At 41.2% G+C, this 20,051-nt stretch overlaps 1 protein-coding gene across 1 annotated transcript in view; it reads right to left on the bottom strand.

Annotated features, from left to right (window-relative positions):
- CLNK (cytokine dependent hematopoietic cell linker) overlaps positions 1-19,800 on the bottom strand; it is a 57,963-nt gene extending 38,163 nt beyond the window's left edge. The window contains exon 1 of the mRNA XM_054203489.1: positions 19,754-19,800. Within this exon, the coding sequence (XP_054059464.1) occupies positions 19,754-19,764 (11 nt within the window). The 5' untranslated portion in view covers positions 19,765-19,800. The remainder of the gene's footprint in view (positions 1-19,753) is intronic.
- Positions 19,801-20,051: the final 251 nt, after the last annotated feature.

Genomic DNA, 20,051 nt, shown 5'->3' with positions numbered 1-20,051 from the left:
GAGCACCTATAGAAATACAGATGACATTTTCATTAATGTCAACTGAATTCAACTTGATGGGTTCTGTTGCAATAAATTATGATTAATTTATGATGAATTGGATGTATAAAAGTTCCTGTTTCAAAAACTTTAAAATTTCCAACAGTCATGAAATTATTAGGTAAGTTGTAAGACACTTACTCCATTTGAAAGTTTATTTACTTCACAGCATTTAAAGGGATTATTACTAGGGTAAATTTTACTTGCCAGGAATAAAAGATTAAACGAGAGAAAAGCCCATTTCGTCTTATTTTAATTCTCTCTCTTTTCTTCCACTTCAAGAGTGAAACAACACCAACAAAAGTAGCTATCATGTTAAATAGCTCTCCTCGGATTGCAATACTTTACAGGAAACAGTTAGATATTGTCTGACGCTTTGTTCAATCAATTGCTACTTTCCAAAGGCCCTGCCATACTCATGTGTCAGATCCTTCATGAGAGACTGTAATTGGCATAATTTGGCCCAAAATATTTGGTTCCCTATTGGTTAAATATTATTGCAGTTATCTGTTTTTGTAGTTACTTATTTTTGCAGTTATTTGCATACTTATTTGGTTTTGCAGAAAAGTTTGAGAGCTCCTATCAAAGAAGAGATCCTCCCTGTGCCAGATGATTGGCGATTGTAAAGTTGGTCCCAGTCCGAAGGATGCATAAAACAAGAGAAAAGAGGTAGATTCAACTAATAAATGGGGGGTAAAACAACAAGCTGAAGGTAAAATAAGTTTTGCTAGGAGGAAAGGAGTAGAACATGGAGCCTGCAACTCTGCTGACTGCAAGCATCTGAACGTGGTCAGTCCCTCGTTTGAAAATCCAGGCTCCTGTCAGGCCCATGGAGAGAGAGAACCACCACTTTATCATTGCTACTATTGAAAGAGGTCAGTATTATATTTTATGGGCTACTTCATACAACAAAAAGATCCTACTATTTATCGCTCTGATTATCCCAATCCATGGCTTAAAGCTATTTGCTTAATAAATGTTTACCAGGGTGATTATTAAAGGATACTATCATTCAGAAACCATCTTGTTTCCTGAAGTGGTGGCTGAAGGTGGTATGTGCGCTGCCCGTGGCACTGTGATTGGGTTTGAGGGGACCTTGAAATCGCAAGGTCATTCTGTTACACGGTGTTTTGAAAGTGCATTGTACTGTTCATTTTGTTTCCTGGTAACATCTGTCTCTGTAGATGCTGTTACTTAATAGTAGGGTTTGGGTTGGGAGGAGGTTTAGCCACCTCTGCTGTGGCCCTGATTAAGCAAAACTGAAGTCAGTAGGGCAGAAGTAATTTAAGGATAGTTTAAATCTAACAACAGATAACACTGTCAAAAAAACCTAAGGGAGCACATAGCAGAGAGCTCACTTTTGGAAGTGGTGCGGGCAAGTGAGAGAGATCATGAACCTGACTTCACTGGGCTATCTCGCTATTGAAGATAAGCTCAGATTTCAAAGTTGCTTGAACACAGGCATACCTTGCCATTTTGGGTGCCTGAGTATATCCTGCCTGTCCTCCAGATGCTGCTCGGGAGGGAACTAGGTCTTTTGCAGATCTTGGACTGAAATTCTTTGGCTGGTGCCTGTAGAGTTAGGTCTCTCAAAGCAGGGTCCAAAATCTCTACTGAACAGGGAGCCACCATGAGCTAGTGAAGAGCAGCTGCATGAAATCACAGCCTCGTGGTTGCTCAGGCTGCAGAGAAGATGCATCCCCGTACTTGTAGTATGCATCTGGGAGAGTAAATCAGACACTTTCTTCCAAGAAAATGTGAAGGGTAGCTATGCATCATCTTTTATGTGAAATACTCTAGTGATTAGAGGAGGTATGTTGCTTAGTACCTCGATCATTACTGCGCTTTGCTTATATTTGCTCTCCACTGAAAAGAAAACACAGGCACAGGAACCTGGCGTGGGCTCCTGTGCCCCAGCTGAGCACGTGCTCCTCTCAGCTCTCCACTCACAACTTGCTCTGCTGCGTATGACGAAGGCGGGGTGGGGGGGGGCGGTTCTGCATGGCGGTTGGGCAGACGATGAGTGCTTCTCATCAAAATACCCTGCAGACCATGTTTTCCAGAAAGGGGGCTTGGATCCCCCATGATGTGAGCCCAAGTCTTCCTTTTCCTGAACACCATAACTACATGCAGAAGGGCAGTGGGGAGTTTCACTCCTCCCCCTATCCCTCCTATGGGGCAGCGATCAGAGGTGGCTTTGGGACTGATCCTGCTGGTGGACGGGAGGTGCAGATAGGGACTGCCCATCCAACCACAGCTGTTCAGGGCCTTTAACAGGCTGAAATAGAGTCTCCATTCCCTGACTTGCCTGTGGTATATGCTCAGCTTTTAAGACGTTTTGAGGTAGTTTAGCACAGGCACAGAGTTGCCTTTCTATGTATGTGAGAGAATTTGAAGTGTGCTCCACTGGCTCTGGCTGGGATGGAGTTAATTTTCTTCAGAGCAGCCCATACGGTCCTGTGCTTTGGATTTGTGATCAGAACAGTGTTGACAACACACCCGCGTGGTGGCTGTTGCTGAGCAGTGCCTGCAGAGCGGCAAGGCCTTCTCTTTTTCCCGTTCTGCTCTCAAAGGGAGCAGGCTGGGGGTGGGCAAGAGGTTGGGAGGGGACACAGGTGGGACAGCCGACCCCAACTGACCAAAGGGATGTTCCACACCGTATGACATCGTGCTCAGCAATAGATACCGAGAGAGGGGGTTTTTTGGAAGTAACCACTGCTCAGAGATTGCCTTCACACCGCTCGCTTTGTTTTGGTTTTTTTCTTTCTCTTTCCTTCGCTTACTAAACTCTCTTTATCTCAACCCACAACAAGTTTTCTCACTTTTGCTCTTCCATCTCTCTCCCGTCCAGCGGCGGGGAGGGAGCGAGTGGCTCGGAGGGGCCTGGCTGCTGGCCGGGTTCAGGCCCCCCGCATGCCTCCGGGCAAGCAGAGCCAAAGGGAAGGGAGGGAAGAGTCACTTGACCTTTCAGCTGTCACAGGAGTTTCAGGATCACAGTTTTGATGCAAGCGTATAAACATCCTCCAGGTCTGAGGCAAAGGCCTAACCACTTCTCTGAAATACGTCCCAGATACTGCCCTAAAATTAAGCTTTTTTTTTTTTCTTTTACTTTATAAAGGTCAGATTTATGAATCAGTAATAAGATCACCCACGGAAACATTGTGCTCAGTGTCGTGGCATCAGAAAAAACCCTCCATAAACCAGATGCTCATATGATTAACATATTTAAACTACTACAGCTGCAGTCCTCCAAGCGTGTCATGTAGAGGGAGACTTGTTCTGCTGTTTTTTAACCTAAAGTAAGTGTTAGGAACATAATAATAAATATGAAAGGCTATATTCTCTTAGCATAATTATGTAACTGATCACTTGCAAAACTATTTAAAAATTATGACTGGCACAATTAATTCGAATTATTTCCTTCAAAAAAGAGTGCTCTAGGTTTCCTTGGCAACCTCTAAAATGATATGTATAAACATACCAACCAATCAGCATAATGTCAGTTCAAATAATCCCCCAGAAACACAAATACAATGATCATTAATTAATTATTTTACTGGTTAAATGCAGATTTTAGTAATGTCGAATAGAAACATTTCCTTAGTGCCAAACTGCATTAACAAGCTGCAAAATGCCAGCTTTTTGCAAGTCCACATATAAAATATTAAAAGATATTAAAACTAGCTTTATCAGGGAACCAGGTTCCCTGGCGAATGTGTTATGAATCCCACTCTTCTAGTACTGGTTAATACAGGTATTCAGGCTGACAATTAGGATACACAGAATGCACTTTTATTTCTATTACAGCCTCATCTAGTTTGGAATTGCTGTAATGAATCCTTGCCGGGTGACTTTGCACTGGGTGGAAGAGATTAAAAAGAGAAAAAATGATAAGCCATTGTGGCTGAAGGAAAGGATGGCACTATACTAAGGCATATTTCAAGCCAAACGTTCATGATCTTGTAGGAGAAGAAAATATTTTACTCAACCTTAACTGCAAATACTCACAGAGACTGTCCCTTTTAAGCCATTACTGTTGCAAATCTGAGATTTGTTTTTTGTTGCTGTGCGTGACACCATGCTGTGCAGAGAAATGCCTGGAAAAGATCTGGTGTTTGGCATGGTTTTCTTCCCACAACTCTTTTATCGAATCAGACAAAACACATTCACACAGCAACAGAGTGTTTTGGGACACTTCAAGCCAAACGCTACAAGATAATCTGAACCACATTGCAAAGATTCCTCGCGGAGGCGTGGCATGAAAATTTTGCCCCTGAATAGAATAAAAGAGTATGAACCCTGAGCCTGCCTCCTCCTTGGCTTACCCTCCCTGACTGTCTCCTTAACGGTATACATTGCATAAGGCAGTACCACGTAGCTTCATTAATAATATATACTTATTTAAGCGTAGCATCTCCCACCTCAGTCCACACGCTTGAGACCAGCATGCATTTAGTCAGGTTCATGTGGTTTGAACTACTAATAAATTGTCAGGCAGTGACTTGCTGGCTGAAGAGATGCTGTCAGGAGGGACAGGGGCTGCGGGTTCCCGAAAGGTAACCATAGACATTTGACACTTGGAAGAATGCTAGCGGGAGGCTTTGGTACCCGTGGTTACTGTTCATATTACTGTGCATGTTTATGCCAAGCACTCTCTTATCTACAATAGCAGCTCTGCCACGGCACAGCATAGAGCAGGGAGATTAGGCAAACAGTGGATTGAAATAGAAATGCTTATTAAGTGCGAACAAAAATGGTCTCTCTGTAAGTTTTGCTAAACTCACCTGAAATCATGTATTCTATGAGAAGATGAGGAAAACCACAAATGAACCAAATCTATCGTGTGGATAGGGTTTTCACATTTTTCAGTCCAAGCAGTTAAATACTAAAGCAAGTGGGGATAGCTGAGGGAAGTCTTAAGTGCATGTAAAATGATTTATAGTAACATCATAATAGCAAAAAGATGCTCTTGAAGCACTGTGGTTTGTGACCATAGAAATGGGAGTCATTCAATTACAATGCCTCATCTGAATTTGGTGCTGGGATAATATTTACACTTTGTAGAGGTTTAGGGTTGCATCACTGTGACTATTTTCCTTTTTTACATTTCTTAGCTTCTGTGCAACCCCTGGGGATTTTTCACATCTAAATGGTAGAGAGTTTCTTCTGGAACAGGAAATAAAAAAACAAAGATGTGAATGGGAAAGGAATGTGTTTTACTTTTTCATGAAGATCCTGGTAAGACAGGATCTCAGAGGACATGCAAAATTTGAAAACATTCTATCTAAAGATACTTCTGCCTGCAATATATGTCTTTCAGAATGTTCATATATATATATATTTAAAATTATTTTCTCTTTTGCCTCTCTCTTATAAGCAGTACAGTTTTCAGACTTGTTCTGTGTTGTTACCTACCAAATTATTTCTATCGGCATACATCAGGATACATCGCTTGTCTCTGCCCTTGCATCTTGTAATAAAGAGTGCAAATCCCTATTCACCTGGGGAAATCAGGTATTTAACTTCTTAATAATTAATACTTAATTCTTAAGTATTTAACTTCTTAATTCTTTCACTAGTGCTTGAAATCTTGGGGTTTCCATCTACCAGACCTTTTGGTGACTGCTTGGTGTGAAAAATTAAGCTAAAGCCTTCCTTCTAGCTTTCCATTTGCCTAGAGAATACCTAGGTATCCCAGTCTCGGTGGTCAGAGGAGCTGAAGGTTTCTTATCTCCCTCTTCCTCTCCATCCTGGGAGCAGACAAGAAGCCAGGCAAATGATATCCTATCTCAGAGGATGTGATGCTGGCTACAGCTACTGCCAGAGGATCCAGGCAGGTGCTGTACGACCCAGCACTGCCCAGGGTGTTGTCATTATGTGTATAGCATATACCAGGGTCTGGCAATCTTCCCCGTAGCCCTAGGCAAACCTGCTGTTTCAGCAGACATTTGACTCAGAGTTAAGTGCCTGGATCAGAATTCCCTCCTTATTCCTGTTATGCCGATGGTTTGCTGTTTCTCTGCAACAGCAAATCATAAAACAACCCGAGCAGGCCTATTGCACATGAGAGGCAAGTAACGAGACAGAACTCAAAGAAAATGCTGTTTCTGTCCTTCCTTGCTATCTGCTGTCAGGAAGGAGCTAATAAGTAAGCAGCTTTTAATTTAATTTCACTCTATCTGAGTCAAAGTGGAGTAATCTGCATAGGAATATAATAATGCAAGTGCAAGTGCTTCATCCTTCCATCACAGATATAGAGTCTAACCTAAAGTATGGCTCTTGGTACCCAGGGAGAATAAAATTACTCTGCCCAGGGTAGGAGAGAAATACGTATCTAGAGAAAAGAACAGCGTACACTGAAGCACTCCAGTTTACAGCGACAGCGCTGTAAACCTATATCCATCCACATCCTTCGTATCTGTGAACCCGACAGCATTACACTGTACTTACAGGTTGCCAATGAAATCCAGTTTATAGATGGATGAAAATGATTTCTCCAAGTATTCTCACAGGAGTGGTTTCCATGCTGTACTAGAGGTCATGCTGTATAGTAGTCATTTTTCCAAGTAAAAATAAAAGCAAGCACCTTCATAGATGGTTCTTTCCTTTATATGTATGTTGTTGGAGTTTTTGAATCATTAGCAAAGAGCAAACAAAAATAATTAATTTGATCGGGTTTATTTTTTTTTTTATTAATTACCTCATTGTGTTTTGTTGGAAAAATAGCCATCAACATTTCTTAAACCTAAAGTTCCTCATGGAGGACAGCAAATAGTAAAACAGTGGCTTCTGTAGGGGTGTGACTGGAAAACAGTATCCATTAATTACTTGTCAATTTCACAGAACACTTTGATGTCTTGATTTAGCAATATGTAGAACTCCCACTGAAACATCAAATGTAAGAAATGCTACAATTTGGGAGAAAGAGAAGGGGCTTTGCTGAATAGCGTATCTTTGCTTATTTAAACATTCATATTGCTCAGATTGAGGTCCTGAAATATAAATTACGTGTTTGAATTACCCTGCTGTTGACTCAGTGTAGGCATTCATGTTTGAAGAGACTGGCTTTTCTCTAGCTCTAGCTAAGTGCCCCTGAAAAAAAACCAACAAACCTCCATTTAAGAGATTTTTTTCCTCTCTTTCTCTCTCTTTTTCAATTATACAACTTGATGTCCAAGTCCTAATCTGTTCCTGACTAATCCCAGATTAACCCTCTTCTTGCTTTTGACCACTCTTCTACAGTTGTACCCCAATCTGGAGGGTATAAACTCTACAGAAGTCATAGCGGGGTATGTGCTCAGTGCTGCCAGCTACCCGATCTTGGTGCTTCCTGGGATTTCAGTTCATGCTGCCTGACAGCTAGACACGTACGTAGGTGAAATGTTGGATGTCTTCATGAAAAGCTTACTAAAGGAGAGGCACTGGGGTGGAATAGACCACGCTGTTTCTGAAGCCTTTGTGAATAACAGCCCGATTGTGGTAGCTGTCAAAGATGAAAACAGGACAGAGTTCACAAGCAGCACAATGTTCCTTTTAGAAAATATTTTTTAAATCATCACTTTCAATTACAGCCTAATATTTAATCCTTGTCCTCTCTTCTCTCTTTGAAGGCATTCAACAGAACCAGAAACATCCAGGAACCACAAACAAACAAATCCGTGAATAGCTGGGCACTCTGGGTTTTCATAATGGATTGGAAAACAGTTAGCTCAATTTTGTCTGTGATGCATGAGGATTTGAAGGTGATAAAACTTAAACAGTCCGCAAGTTGTCCATCCTTTCTGCAGTGAAATGGTCTTGGACTCAGGCCACAAACGGGCTTGGCTCCACACCGGGCTAGTTAATTTCTTGCAGTTATGCTCAATGTTTTATTTTTTATTTTTGTATTTATTTCTTGCATGTAGCAACTTTAGTTGCTGTCAGACATTGCTTAGAGGAGCAGACCATAGTGTTTTCATGTCTGGGGAGAGCACAATGGGTAGGCTACTTGATAAAAATCAGTAGTGCTAACCTAATGGCATAACCTTATCAAAACACCTCCTTCACAAATGCTACTTCTGCAGTTAATGGCAGAATCGTTAATATGACATCATTTCATCACCAAGCTAATTAAAAATCTAGTGAATGACCTAGAGACAAGTATGTTTATGGGAAAATTCCCACTGATTCCAAAAGGGTCTTGATCAGATTCCTATAATGCCTGCCTTTGCAGTAGATGCCAGTTGAAAATCAGGATTGTAAATATACTGCTTTTCCACCTTGCCATTTTCAATACTGGTACCATTACTACCTGCCCTTATTCTAACATACAGCAGAATACTTTTCTATGCATATGCTATTGCATAGATATACACTTGGGCTAAATTAAGGAATATAGCAAAATGAACTGGAGATTCACCATACAGCCATAACATGACACTTAAAAAAAAAATGCTATCCCAAGTGTCTAATGTTCAGATACCGTGCCTAGTGAAACCAAACTCTGAACTCCATGCCCACATTAGACAAAGCAAGGTTAAATGTCACAGAAGCACGTCCAAAATATCTGCAAATAAAAACTTATGCTGGGACGGGCAGTCAAATGAAAACTGGTAGGCTCCACTGCAGGGAAAAAGATACTTCAGCAGTATCTTTGGCAAAAGTTGAAAAGAGTTATACTAGGTTTTAAAGTAAAGATTAATCCTTTTACAATGAATGAAAGTTTCATTCAATAACATCTATACATCCAAAATGTCCGTTTTTGCTACCCTTTCCCGCATTAGAATGTGGAACAGAACATAGAGAAAGAGGTCCAGGAGAATCAAAAGAAGAGAGACATTTATCCTCATCTGTCTTGGCCATCACTACAAAACTATTCCATAAACCCTGCACCTTGCTCAGTATGTGCATACACTTTTTCAAAGGAATGGGTTTCTGCTAATATAAACATCTATTCACAGGTCGTTTGATTTTGTGTTCATGTGCATCAATAATTTTTTTTTCCTTCTTCCTGTCAAGATGTCAGTGATAACCACAGAGATACTCTCTTTTGACAGCAATAGAAATTTCATGTTGGAGACAAAGCGCTGCAAAAATCTTGTCCTTTTCTCTGAGGATGTCCCCAGTAGCATCATCAGAATGCTACCGGAGGGAGGAGGAGTGTGTTGGCAGCTTAAAGGCTGCCAAATGTGAGCATGTGCTGGAAGAAGGGAAGATTATTTTCCTTTACTAACATGAATTACCATACTAAAAACTGGTTTATAATAATGCAGGTTTGCATTATTAATCCTGTAACATAGTCCTAGAATAAAGTTATCTTTAATGTCTCTATAATATCTATTACAGTAAAAAAACCTGACAAACTGAATTTTCATGATGCCCCCATAGGAAGGCTAGATTAGTCTGAGGAGCTACTCCTTCCTTCCCTACTGGAGACAACATTACTTCATTTGTTTAAAGACGTGTTTTTTTTTTTTTTTTTTAAATGGAAGGCTTTGCATAATTTGATCAATTTTTCTTCCTGTGACAAGACCTGGCTATACAGAGCCCTCATACTTTCAATTAATGCACTGCCACCGTATAAGCGCAAGCTTTGCCACTTGCCCTTGCTGATGTTCAAAATGTTACCAGCAGAATTACTTCCAGGGATAAAGTCAGCAGCGCTGCACCCAGGCAGCTTTAATACGATGGTGTGTCCAAAGTGGTCACCTAAGAAAAACCCTGTGAAAGACCGGCCAATTTTCCATCTAGGTCAACAGAGCACTGGGACCACTGAAGCCCAGATGTTTTTGTTTCAGCTTCAAACGTAATATTCAATAACATCGATTGCAACCAAAATATCTTCAGAAGGAGGATTCACATTCAGGATTTGTCCGTGTTAAACTGACCACTGACACACACAAAATCTATTTTTCTGAAGGAAAAAGTTTAGCCAAGCTCTCACCCTTGCTTTCAGCTGACGTGCAGTTTATTCCTGTTCACACCCATAAGAAAATCACCAGAAAAAGCATTTTCATTTTTTGCCATTTTGCCTTCTTAGTAAGCTCAGGCAATACCTGGATTTTCAGTCCCAGTTGGCAAAAAATGTGTCCCAGCCCTATAGGCAGACACTGCAAGGCAATCTGTTCTCATCTTAAAACTAAACACAATTTACTTACTCAACCAGCCACAACTCTTATCCTAGTCTTGACTGATCCAGCAATAAACTGTGCCTCTTCCTCTACCACTTATTCCCTGAGTGGAACTTAACCTTAACTATACTTGAGTGAGACCTTCTATAGACCTAACCGTGCTGCTGCTGGCAGCCCACATCCTAATTCTGTGGGGTTTATCTGACACGGTTTAAAGCTATCTGCTCAATCTAGGTCTTGAGCCTCCACCCCAATTCTGAATCTTAAAGGTAGCTCAGGGACTGTTGTAAATACTCATCATCATCTATTCTCAGGGCCCTGAGGGCACTAATAGGCTTTAATGGCCTTGACCAGCCTCACCTGGGGCCTCTCCCCACCCCTGCCCATGGCTCAGGAGCTCAATTTCAGTTCAGCCGGGGGCCATTAGACCTTTCCCAATGAATGATGTCACAGAAGTTTCAGTCTCCAGCTCAGCCACAGCCATGCCCATGTCTGGCCACAGATCCTGTTGATTTATTCCCCAACCCACAAAAGGACTTCCTAGCCTGACCTTGAACCTGCCTAGCAACAACTGGGCTGTGCCTGACCCTGATTATCCTCATCAGACATGATCATAACCCTGATCAGCAAACTTGACTTCCCAGCTTGATCTTGGCCCTGTCTCATTGCCATGAACTTTTCTGATCTGGACCCTTGGCTGAACCTGGCTGCCATGCCTGGGTGTGCCCTGCTTGTCCCACTGGGGTGGTATGATGGGCCCTGGCTGGCAAGGCACTGTCCTGATGGTCCCATCATCCCCCTTAGTGCCTGGCTGTGCAGCCCTTGGGGTGGTTCTCATCCACCAGAATATTAAATTCAGTTTATGCTCATCTAATTCCCTCATCTTTGCCCTGGACGTTACTGTCTTTCAACAAACCATATCCATCTGTAAAGTCACCTTTGACAATATGCGTTTGCTGGCCCTGTGGGGGTCACTGGCATTCAGCAACACAACCATCTTTACAGAGTCCTGTAATAAACAAGCTTTGGTTACTTTAGTCTCAAACTTCAGTCCTAGATCTGATTGTGTCCCAAATTTGAACAATGCTCCACAATCCCATCTCCACATCCCGCCCATCAGCAACTGGATTCACATTTCTACTGACTGTTTTCATCTCAGCCCCTAGTTCTTTACATGCAACTGCAGTGGCTTGACAGAGACTTGTGGGTACTCCGCTATAGTTGAAACATTTGGCCAGAGTACTATTATAAAGGAAAGTGGTGAGGTCCATCTTGCCCAGCTTGTTGTATTCCTTTGAGTGATTAGCTCCCTGTTGTGACCAATTTCATGTTTTTAATAATTTGTCCTGAAATATCTTCAATTTCTAAAAATAGAACTAGAGTGATGCTGCATGTAATAAGGGAAGCACCAAAAAATTCAGGAAATTCCAATTCTGTGCTAAAAGCTTAAGGATCGATGCCTGCTAAGCTTTTTTCTCCCAGCCAGGGTTCCTGTCCTGCTTTCCCAGGTGCCAGAAATGGCATAAGCACCTTAAAAATAAAAACTTTTAGCTGCTTGCACGTGAATTAAAAGGTGAAATTTTAAGCATACTATTTTCGAAATATAAATGTTTAGTATGCAAGGGAAAGCAGATGAGAAGGACATCATGAGCGTGATCAGCTGAAAACCACAGGAGCAATAGATGCTCTACCAGTTACTGGAACGTTAACCTTAATAAAGCTGCGACAAATCACACAAGCTGGGCTCTGTACCACAGAGCAGGGAGAGCTGTAATGGCTTTGAACTGTATGTTTTCCACTCCTCCCAAATGCAGAATATAGTTATGTTGGATGTACATAAACTGCTCAGAATGAAGAATTAGAATGAAAAAGAATACTGCATTGGGGGAAAAAAAAAAAGGGTAATCAGAATTATAAGCATGCCTTCACTGTAAGTAGTGAAATAATGCACAGTAAAATAATACACAATAAAATAATGTATTATTAGAGTATTAGAATTTGTGCCTGCTCCCCCAATCACATACCACCTAGAAAAGCATTTTCCAACATCTCATAGTGATGCCTTACTTTAAAACTTTCAGCATTAACTGGAAAACCCAACATACTTTAATAATAACAGATGGCTATGAAGTGAATAGAGAACTGTATTTCACTCTTGGGCCTCTGTGGCTATTCAGAAGCCACTTGAGTTACACGCTTATAGTTAATAACATCAGCAGAGCCACTCCAGTTAATTACAGCATTATATTTACTCCATAGCTCTCTATTATACTTTAAGTCACAGTAAGAAAAGGGCAAGCGTATAATCCCTCCAAAGACATTGTACTGCTCTTGCTAAAAAGACTGAAAAAGCTTCATAGCTGTAGACAAAATGTAAACCCCAGTATGGAACAAGAGATACTCTTTAATATCTCTTGCACAGAGCAGCTTAATTGACAGTAATTCCAGACTGGCCAGAGAGATAGCAAACATTGTATAGCTTCTCATCGTGGGCTAGTAAAATGGAGTATTGCCTCTTGCCCAGAGGAGGAAAGGAGGAAATGGGAGGTGTAATGAGTATGTAGAAAGGACTCTTAGGAAGCATCGCGCTTTCTATGGTTTAATTTAGTTTTTCCTCCTGATTTCACCCCATTCTCTTACTTTTTTTGTCCTCTTTTCATTTTATTTCTGAAGGACGGGAAACTTATAAATAAAGCCAAATAAACTAGAATGCTTTGTTCATCAAATAATGAAGAGAAAGTAAAATAAAGCTACTTCACCAAGGAAATCTAGAGAAGTTTTTTAAGAGACCTTTTTGTCAGCAAAGCTGTAAATTATTGACTTAGCTTTTTCATTAAAAATAAAAGGGCAAACTCTTAAAAGTAGAGCTTCATTTCAGAGAAAATAAAACTCATGACTAAAAAATGGAATTGACAACCCCCAAAAAGCCTATTCTTAAGATATTTTACCACTCATCCTGTTGGCTTAACACCCCCTGTAGACAATGGAGCAGTGGGGAGTTCTCCTTTTGTGTCCCTTGCCCGCATCTAGATCCTCTCTTTAGACTCCAAAGTCAGAAGGAAAGGAGAATGATGGAACTACGTCTCTGTGGATCAGGGATAAGATGGGGGGGGTCTGTGGATTAATCTAGGAAACACTGTTAAACAATGTATCACAGGGATAATTTTTTGTTTGTTTGTTTGTTTTTACAATATTATAAAATCTGTGCTTTTCCCCGAGTGATTTGAACTTCCCCTGAATGCAGTGTCTGTGTGGTGAGGAGCTCGTTCTCACCCACCTTGCCACACTTAGAGACTGGCAAAAGCTGCAACCTTGCTCTTAGCTCTCCCTTCACGTACCAAGCTGCATGCCTGAAGTGTTCTGGTTATTTCTGAATAAAGTCTGGGGAATAATGCTACCTCTCTGTATAGTAGCACTGGCCTTTTTGCGGGGCACGCTGTACTTGGCTGGGCTGTGAAGTCGTTCCTCAGTATATTGTATAAATATTTCAGAGGCCTTGATTGATCATAGGAAGAGTTCTCCCTGACATGCTAATAAAGGCAAATCTTACTTTCAGCACCTTACAAAACTACAGGAGGTGTATTTGTGATCCTTTGGAAAGGAAGGCCTCTGACAAATGTAAATAATTCACAAATGCTAAAACGTCTACTTCATCTAAATAATTTTTTAGAGTGTAGCTGTATTTAAAATTGCAAATTGGTGTTATAGATGGCTTCTAATTTATTAAAATGTGTACATTCATAAAACTGATGCTGGAAACCTTTGGATCATAAAACCTAGCGTGTGTTGAGGCTGGCATCGTAATTCTAGCTCTAGTTCCAGCTGTGGCATCTATGCCTTTGAAGTACTCACAGCTGGGGTTGAAGCTCCTCTCTGCAGACAAAGAAACCTGCTGTCTTGAAGCATTGGCTTTAAATTTGCTGTAGCTTAGTTGGAACTTGACTTAAAGACTTGCTTCTCATTGCAGAGAGACGTCTCAGTATCTACTTCAAAGGCAGGTGATACCACAACATCTTCAGTCTCAGGTGTAGTTAAAAATTCACTCCCAAAGCAAAGGTAAGGCACTAGCCTTAAAACACAGGTTAAAATTCAGTTTATAGCTATGTTACTGTTAGGTGCAAAGACCTTACCTTAAATTTGAACCTCTCTCCCATGCAAAATGTCATTTAATCAATTGCAATGTTTCTAATGTACCTATCACCCTCCTGTTTGAATACCTCTACCTGCAGCTCAGCAGGAGTTTTTTTCCAGAACAAGCCGAAAGTAATCTCTGCGGGTTCAGGCTCCTTGGTTTAAAACAGCAGGGCTTCCTCTGCTGAGCTGCCCCTACCTGTGAGCACTTCAAAAGAGCAGTCGCAGCAGGGGCCGTATCTGAAACCGAAAGCGGTGGTTTTATCTAGCATGGGAGGTTTTGTGAGTCTTCAGCCTCGAGGGCAACTTGTTCATTTAAAAAATATTTTTTTTTAAGTGATATATTGCATGGCTGTTATAAGACCTTGAAGCGGATAATGGTAGCCGCACGCTCTTTCCCTCTGGTCAGCTTTGAGCAAATGAAATAAAAAACAGAAAAGAGGACGAGTGCACTGTTCCAGAAACTCTGTGTTAACCCCATTTCTGTACTGCTCCCACAGAGTGACATACTGTAGAAGGGTGAACCACAAAGGTTGTTTGTTCTCTTTGATGTTATTTTATGATGTACAAAGCACCATTTTAGACATTATTTTCCTTCATGGTCTTAGTTAAAAATATCAGGAATACTGGGTTATGCCTTTGGTTTTTTTGGGCTAGAGAACTGAGTGTGGCAAGGTTTTGAGAGATTTGGAGAATGTCTTTGCTTGAGGTTGAAAGAAAACAGTGACTTTAACATAGTTTAAGCTCATGGAATTAAAGGTATTTACATATTTATTTCCCATTGATTTCCAAGTTAGAGGGAATACACGGCTTTGTTTTTCTTATGGTAGGAGAGAAAAGCATACGCGTGTCTTATGTGCTTTTGTATTATTTTACTGACTATAACTCTGATAATACAAATGCTTAATGAATTTATATAGATGGGTTTTTTTCCACAAAAATTATACTGGTCAGCGTCACAGGCATGTGTTTTATTGCTAGCAGACCTAGGGACTACAGTTGTTCATTCAGTGATTGCTGAATTTCTGTGTTTATAGAATGCTGTGTGTCAGGGTCCAAGTCCATACACTATCATAATTTTGGATTTATTTTTTTTAAACACCTCCAGAAATTATAGCTTGGGTGAGTCCTGCCACTGATCAGTCAGTCTCAAAAAGGTAGGTAGGCTAGGATGGAGATCTGGCTACCCCCATATTTGACATCTATAAAAGCTACAGCAAAGCGTAGATCTGATAAACCTGGTAAGACCTCAGGAACTGCTCTTAATTTTCTAAATTAGAATCTTGTTCCCTGTGAAAGACTTAAGTTCCTAAAACATGCATTGTATTTTCTGTGATAGCTCAGAAAACAGGTATTTATGAAACCTAATTCAGCTAAGTCTGAGCACTGAGAATTGAAAAAGTCTCCCTTTCCCCCAGCTGAGCAAGAAAAAAATCTGCAAGTGCAGCATATGTATAATTTTTCAGACAGGGTGACCTGATATTGGCTATTATACGCGCAACTTTTCTTTTACTGTAAAGAGCGGACCAGAGTTACCTGCAAGAACATGAATTTGTGCTAGGCTGTTATGGTAGCGCTCCTACACACCCACAAATTCAACCCGCCACCCCATGCATAAAACCTAACTGCATCTCTTTAATGCAGTTACTAGAGGGACTTCAGCCAAGGTGAATCCCCTACAGCTAGTTTTAAATTGAGAGCTTCAAGACTTGGCTGCTCATGGGGGTAAATACTCCGGTGGATAGTTTTACTGAGCAGTGGGCATGTTACTCTCAGTAGTAAGCTAACTAGGTTAAGCTAAGTTAGCTATTTCTTTACAAGATCTGGTAGCTACAGGGTGTTTCTGCAGTAACATTTTTTTGGTGTCTGGAGTGCCTAAAAATAACCACAACAGAAAATGAAGTACAGAATGAGCTTTTCTATGGAAAAAAAAACCAACACCTTTTTCACAGATCCTTATCATTTCTACTGGGGTGGCAAGCAGAAGCTGCAGGTTCCCTGCGCTTTGTGGAAATGTCATAAGGTGATCCTGACTGGATGGACCCGAACCTGAGCAAAGGAGTCCCATAGTTTAAAAAAATCCAACGTTCCCCCCGACCCCTCCACCGCTCCAAACCGCAACCTCTTGCTGCTGCTGAAAATAACATCTGAAATATGGCTTCAGTTGTAGCCTCTGTGACATGCAAAACCTGAGGGTTTTGCAAGCCTGTAACTAAGAAATTACATGGCTCCCTAATGTTCCCTGTGAATTTCAGTTCTACCCTGAAGCCAACAGGTGAAAAAAGTGAAATGTGGGTGTGTCCCTGGGAGAAAACTAACAATTAGCAAATTTCAAAAAAATTAAAGGCTCAACTATTACTGCCCCTGAACTGCACAGCTCCTACACCAGTCACAGGATGGATTCTTCCATCCAAACACACACACCCGCCCCCGCTCTGGGAATGGCAGGGGCATTAAACTATGTATGGGAATGGGGTAACAACCCTTCTAACATAGTGTTAGAAGAATGGGGAAAGACTAGGAAAAAAAGACCTGCAGCATAATCGGATTTGCATACACGTATATGATTCATCCTAATAGACATGCTGAATGTGGGTTACAGAAATGAACAGTGAGGAGGATTGAAAATTTGCTGAATGGCCAGGCCTAGAGTGTTGTGATTGCTGACGCAAAGTCCGGCTGTAAGGCCAGTCACTAGTGGTGAAGCCCAGGGGTGGATACTGCATCCAGTACTGTTTAACATCTTCCTTAATGATTCTCACAATGTGGCAGAATGCAGCCTCAGAAAGTTTTCAGATGATACAAAACTGGGAGAAGTAGCTGATACAGAAGTTGGGTGTGCTGCCATTCAGAGGAACCTCAACAGGTAGTAGAAATGAGCAGAGAGGAACGTCATGAAGTTCAAGAAAGTGAAATGCAGAGTCCTGTACCTGGGGACGAACACCTCCATGCACCAGTCCATGCTGGGGCTGGAAAGCAGTTTGGCAGAGAAGGACCTGGGGGTTCTGGTGGACACCAAGTTGAACATGAGTCAGCAATGTGCCCTAGCAACAAAGAAGGCCAGCTGCATCCTAAGCTGCATTAGGAGGAGCATTGCCAGCAAGGTTGAGAAAGGTGACTCCTTAGCTCTGGGAGGCCACACCTTAAGTACAGAACTTTGGTCTAACCAGTAAAGAAAGACATGGACTTGCTGTATTGAGTTCAGTGAAGAGCCATGAAGATGATAAAGGGACTGTAGCATCTTTCATACAAGGAGAGCCTGAGAGAGCTGGGACTGTTCAGTCTGGAAAAGAGAAGGCTTGGAGGGATCATACCAATGTTTCTAAATACCTGACAGGTGAGAGCAAAGAGGAAGCCAAGCTCTTCTCAGTGGTGTGCAGTGACAGGATAAGAGGCAATGGGCACACATTGAAATACAGGAAATTCCATTTAAATACAAGAAAAAAATTCTGTACTCTGAGGGTAGTCAAACACTGGCACAGTTTGCCCAGGGACGTTGTGGAGTCTCCATCCTTGCAGATACTCAGAACTTGACTGGACACAGCCCTGAGCAACCTGTTTTGGCTGATCGTGCTTGAGCAGGGGGGCTGGACTAGGCGACCTCCAAAGGTCCCTTCCAACCTCAACCATTCTATGATTTGTCCACTTACATATTACAGCAATTTAAAGCTTTCCAACTGTTGAAAATACCTTTTCATGTTAGTAGTCAGAAGAGCTGTTAAAGGAATGGAAGTGTCTTTAAAGGAAGGCCCTACATGGTGGCTCCCGTCATTTGGGAGTGCTGGAGGAAACATGGAAAAACCCACGGAGAAGAGGCAAAGGGTAGAGCAGGAGAAATATAAAGGAGAAAGAAGGTAAAGCTATGAAAAATCTGAGACATAAAGATCCAAAACCAAAGACTAATTTGGGGTGTTGTTTCCCATTGTCAGTTTTAGTAATTACTCTCAATTACCTAAGGCATGTTTCAAAATAAAAAATACATTCCTGGCAGCATTTGAGTTGCTCTGTTCCTCATAACTGAATTGGTCTGCAACAAAGCGAGTAAATTTCAGTGCTGAATATTTCCTTTCTGTGTGTGCTGTTGAATCCCGATGCAGCACATAGAACTTCCAGGCAGTTAATATGCTGTTAGATGTTCAGTGCAGAAGAGAAGAGGGTGGGGATTGCTAAAAGCAGCAAATGGATAGTGATTTTGTGATGCTACCCAGAAGCAAAGCCACCCTAAAATGAAGATAGAGAGATTTCAGTGGTACAGCATTGCAACACCAATTTACGTGCTGTAAGTGAGGTAGCCTGAGCAGAAGTTCAGATACTCACTATAGGTAAGAGGCAAGATGTCTCATAGTAGAAGATGGGTCACCTTATTAGAGAATTAGATTTCCTTTGGGGAAAATATCTCAACAGCAAACACAGAAGTCCCTTTCAGGCTTTGCTTCTCCATTTTGTCTTAATATTTTTTGCAAGAGGCAGATATAAATTTGGAGAAGTATGCAAGGAAAAAAAACCCACACATAAAGAAAGTGAAAAGTTATTGACTGTAGCTCCCTGATGAGTTGTTCACTTTGGATGCTTACACAGAAGTAATATTTTTAGGGATGATTTGTGACACAATAATAATTTTAAAGTCCATTTCTTACCCATGGAAAACTTCATTGGCTCCAGGTTATTTCAAACATATTCTTAGAGCTATCCACTAATATATGATTCTGGACCTGCTTTGAGAAACCTTACCTTCAAATGTCCCTGTTGAAAAGAAACACAGGAGGCAGCATTTCTCAGTGAAGAACATCAGAGTGGGATTCAGAGAGCTTGCATTCCTCGTTGGGATGTGCTACTGAGTCCCTGTATGACCTTGGGTAAATTGCTCTGGCCACGCGTTCAGTGTATTTTAGCTGTCTTCAAAATCATGCCTAGACTTTGTTGCCCATCCGCGCTGTTACTACTAGAGGTTCCTACAAGCTAACTCTGGAGTGCTGCAGCTGTTTTTCACAGGTATCAGAAGACCCTTAGGTTTCCTTTTCTCTTGAGGGCTGCTCAAGGTTGCATACGTGTAATTTGTTCCTGGCTTCACTGCCTCCCTGCATCCCATCAGCACTAGCAGTAGCACTGTATGACTGGCATTAGGCTGATGGCTCTTAAGCCTTCTTTAAAATCCGTGATATGCTCTGCTAGGATGATGGATGAGGTTTATACACTGAATATTAGAGGTAAACGTAGTGGAATTAAGGACAGCCTTCAGAAATCATCCTGGAGGAGTGATTTGAGAACCAGGAGATAAAGCACGAGAGGATGGTTTTAGAAAGGACAAAAGTAGAAGGCAGTAACAGATTACAGAAGATGTGGAAAGACTGTGAGACTGCCACATAACCCTTAGCATAAGTGAAGCATAAAATTAACATCAATAATCAAATGCAATAACAGCTAAGTAGAGAGTGCCAAAGAGAGACTGGCAAACATTCAGGTACAGTACTTACTCCTTGTTCATGATTCTGACTCATGGAAATGCAAATCTTCAAAAGAGTCTGGGATTAAAAAATAGATATATTGTTTATTTAGTCATAAAGATTTAGATGTATGCATTTGTAGTCCTTTTTTATTTTTTTTTTTTTGCTAAAAACCTTTTGCTAAACTAGGAAAGAACTTAATTTGAGGTATCATCTATTCTGAGGAGAAAATGCTTCAGTTTTGATAGGAGTTAGTCTGAAGGTGTGATGACGACTATGACCAGCGTCCGAGAGTATATAGCCTGATCACATTTTTAAAGGTGGCCTT

The sequence above is a fragment of the Rissa tridactyla genome, chromosome 5 (assembly GCF_028500815.1).
Source record: "Rissa tridactyla isolate bRisTri1 chromosome 5, bRisTri1.patW.cur.20221130, whole genome shotgun sequence".
In the NCBI taxonomy this organism is placed as follows: domain Eukaryota; kingdom Metazoa; phylum Chordata; class Aves; order Charadriiformes; family Laridae; genus Rissa; species Rissa tridactyla.
The sequence above is the reverse complement of the archived record's forward strand: the minus strand, read 5'-3'. Positions and strand labels throughout refer to the sequence as shown.